The 3202-nt window shown below is 43.2% G+C and overlaps 1 protein-coding gene across 1 annotated transcript in view; it reads right to left on the bottom strand.

The window, feature by feature from the left end:
- LOC109471658 overlaps nucleotides 1–2710 on the bottom strand; it is a 34084-nt gene extending 31374 nt beyond the window's left edge. The window contains exons 1-3 of the mRNA XM_019770995.1: nucleotides 2564–2710; nucleotides 1677–1826; nucleotides 906–1050 (exon numbers count right to left, since the gene is read on the bottom strand). Of these exons, the coding sequence (XP_019626554.1) occupies nucleotides 906–1050; nucleotides 1677–1826; nucleotides 2564–2710 (442 nt within the window). The remainder of the gene's footprint in view (nucleotides 1–905; nucleotides 1051–1676; nucleotides 1827–2563) is intronic.
- Nucleotides 2711–3202: the final 492 nt, after the last annotated feature.

The raw sequence follows: 3202 nt of genomic DNA, 5'->3' as shown, positions 1-3202 counted from the left end.
GGCGCGCCCCTGTTTAAGGCTTTATTCAGGGGCGCGCCCCTGTTTAAGGCTTTATTCAGGGGCGCGCCCCTGTTTAAGGCTTTATTCAGGGGCGCGCCCCTGTTTAAGGCTTTATTCAGGGGCGCGCCCCTGTTTAAGGCTTTATTCAGGGGCGCGCCCCTGTTAAAGGCTTTATTCAGGGGCGCGCCTCTCTTTAAAGCCTTTTTCAGGGGTGCTGATATATTTAGATTGTGCCTACAGATATTCTGCTTGTTAAATGTCTTTCATGATACATGTAAATGCTGTAATTATTTTCATGTTTGTAAGAAAAGGTATGTGGTAAAACTATAACTAAAGTATTTACAATGCAGCATACATGTACCTTTTAGAAAATGTTACTGCCAATGTCTCTCAATGTTTATCCAATAAATATATTTGAATTCTCCCCAAAACCAAGTTCTTGTGCTTGTAATGAATGGGGTTACACAACGTGATTGCCAGACTATAAAGTTACATGTGGGGGGGGGGGTATAGTGCAAAATCATTCTGGTAAAGGCATGGCAAATCTGGTAAATCTAGCGTAAATATGGGTAAATTCGACTAAATGTCAGAAATACTCCACCTGGTAAATCTCGGTAAATGTCGTAAACGCACCTGAGGAATACCCGTATGGTAAATCTCGCTAAATGCCATTATACGTCAGAAATACCGCGTACGGTAAATCTCGCTAAATGTACCTTTACCCGAACCTGGTAAATGTGGGTAAAGAGGATAAACATTACCCGCTTTACCATGCTGGTATACCTGTGGTATAGTTGCACATTTACCGATGGGTAAATCTCCGGTAAATGTAACCTTTACCGGGCTTTACATCAAATTTACCTCTATGGTAAATCCGACTTTTCGTGCAGTGAACGGAAACCTACTGTTTAATTTGCAGCCAAGAATCTCCACCCTCATGGCCATAGCCGTTTCCCAGGACTGAGGGTAGAAGCGCACATAACGGGCTTCAACTGGGCTGTCCAGTAGATTCGTTACAGGTGTGGTCACGTCCGTGTTGCCTGTAAAAACCTAAAAGGTAAACGAAGTTAAAAGAAAATTTTTGTACTTAATTTATCCCAAGATGTTCATACCTACAAATTAACCTAAGGTCTCCATATACCCCGTCTGAGACAAACAGTATAAAGTGTATATAATGTGAATTCGAGGGTATTCATTCCTCAGCTAGCCGACATCTTGCACATCAGGTCAACTAAGGTCAGAGCACCTCGAACTACATGTACTGTCTAGATCAGAGCACTACGAACTCATGTAACTGATCAGGGCATTATGCACTGGAAAGGTGTGTAAGTGATAACTTCATGTTACTTGTGTCATTAGCCTCTGTACACTTGAAGAAGCCACACAGGCGAAACCGATCGTATGACAGGCTGAATGAAAAAAGTTCTAAACGGGAAATATGCGGCTCCAGATGTCTTACTGAGGGACGACTGCGTGTGCAAGATGTCGGTTAGCTGAGGAATGAATCCCCTCGAATTCACATAGTATAAAGTGTATACAGATTGAAACGTATGGACCATAACGACACTACCATACAAAATGTCCTGTAAGGAATGTTTTTTTTTACTATTTTTTATGGTGTTTGGTTAATTTATCCATTATTCATAATTTGAAAAAAAGAAGGTCTCTTGATATACCATTTCTGAGCCATCGCTGTCAGTGTATGTCGTCCAACTGGCCCCATCTCCACTGTACTGTAGTTTGTACGACGTCACCCAGTAAAAGAATCGCCAGTGGCGACCTTGGATAACGGTCCCAATGACGCGCTTCATCTCTCCTAAATCCACCTAAAACCATGTATATATATATGAATAAAACACCTAACACAATGGGTAAATATACAAATATACATAAATGAACAAAACACCTAAAAGAATGGGTAAATATATAAATATATAAATGTAAATTGTTTATTGTCCAAACAGTACCCGTGCAGTTGCGGCCTTTATACGGCTGAATTGATGCAGGGTATCACATAATAATCAAGACAAATCCCAACAATCAAATTATACACATGATAACACATATTTGAACTGTCACAAGGGTCTGTGCGGCTGCTATTCGGCGCCACAAGGTGACCTCAATACGACTTTCCCCAACCGAAGTTAAGTACCCATTCACTCCTGGGTGGAGTAAGGAATGTCGTGTAAAGTGCCTTTCCCAAGGGCACAACGTCGGGCGCATGTTCAGACATGTCCCGGGTACGAGTTGGAATCGGACCAGGGTCTCCCGGGTTATAGTCGACTGATGTAACCACTACACCACCTGACGCCTGATTTCGGAGATAAAAACTAAAAAAAAACAAAGTGGCTAGGCTACTACACACGAGATCGACAGGGCACGAGTTCGATTCCTCGAATTCTTGTCTACAGGTTGCGTCCTTGGGAGAGGTACATAACAAACTTAGCTTGCCCCACGTTCGAACTCCACTCAGGTGTGCAATAACTTCGTTGTGAAGTTATTGCACACCAATACCGTGTCCTAGGCATTCGAAACATTTACCTCTATCAGAATTTTTACCTACCTGCAACCATTGTCCGATGTTATTGTTACTCGGCTGCCAGGAGCCCCAGCCAGTCACTCCGTTCAACCGTGCACGGTAGGACTCGTAACCAGTGCCTCTGTTGGAAGATGCAGTGATGCTGTCATCAGGTATGGCACCAGACTCCATTCCAAGCGGAACTTGACAGACTGTGAAGAAATGAGACTTATTTCAACTATCATGAAAGGTCATCTGTGTTGATAGTTACATGTTTAGAGTTCAAACTTTTGGTCCAACAAAAACATTCTCTCACCTCACCTAGAGGTTGCGACCAGTCGCACTTCAAAAAGCCCCGTGACAAGCTTCACTGGGTCAGTCTACTGAGGAAGACCAGAGTGACTGGTCGAAAGCTCTAGGTGAATTTTTTTTTGTGTTGAACCAAATGTTTTACATTTTAACATGAGACTTATTTCAGTTAAAACTTAATCCTTACAATGATCCCTGAAGCCTTTGTGTACTTGGCACCATGTTATGTATTTCCCTCACTCACCTGCGGTGAATGTTCCGTTAATAGCTCCATTTGGCTGGTCGTCCTCGTCAAAAGAAGTCAGTGTGAGGGTGTATTCCGTGTTGGCCAGCAGTCCCTGCACTGTTGCCGAGGTGGCGTCCGGTCCTGGTGCG

Source organism: Branchiostoma belcheri, unplaced genomic scaffold (genome assembly GCF_001625305.1).
Source record: "Branchiostoma belcheri isolate BF01 breed outbred unplaced genomic scaffold, Haploidv18h27 scaffold252, whole genome shotgun sequence".
NCBI lineage: Eukaryota > Metazoa > Chordata > Leptocardii > Amphioxiformes > Branchiostomatidae > Branchiostoma > Branchiostoma belcheri.
This window is presented reverse-complemented; position numbering and strand designations above follow the sequence as displayed.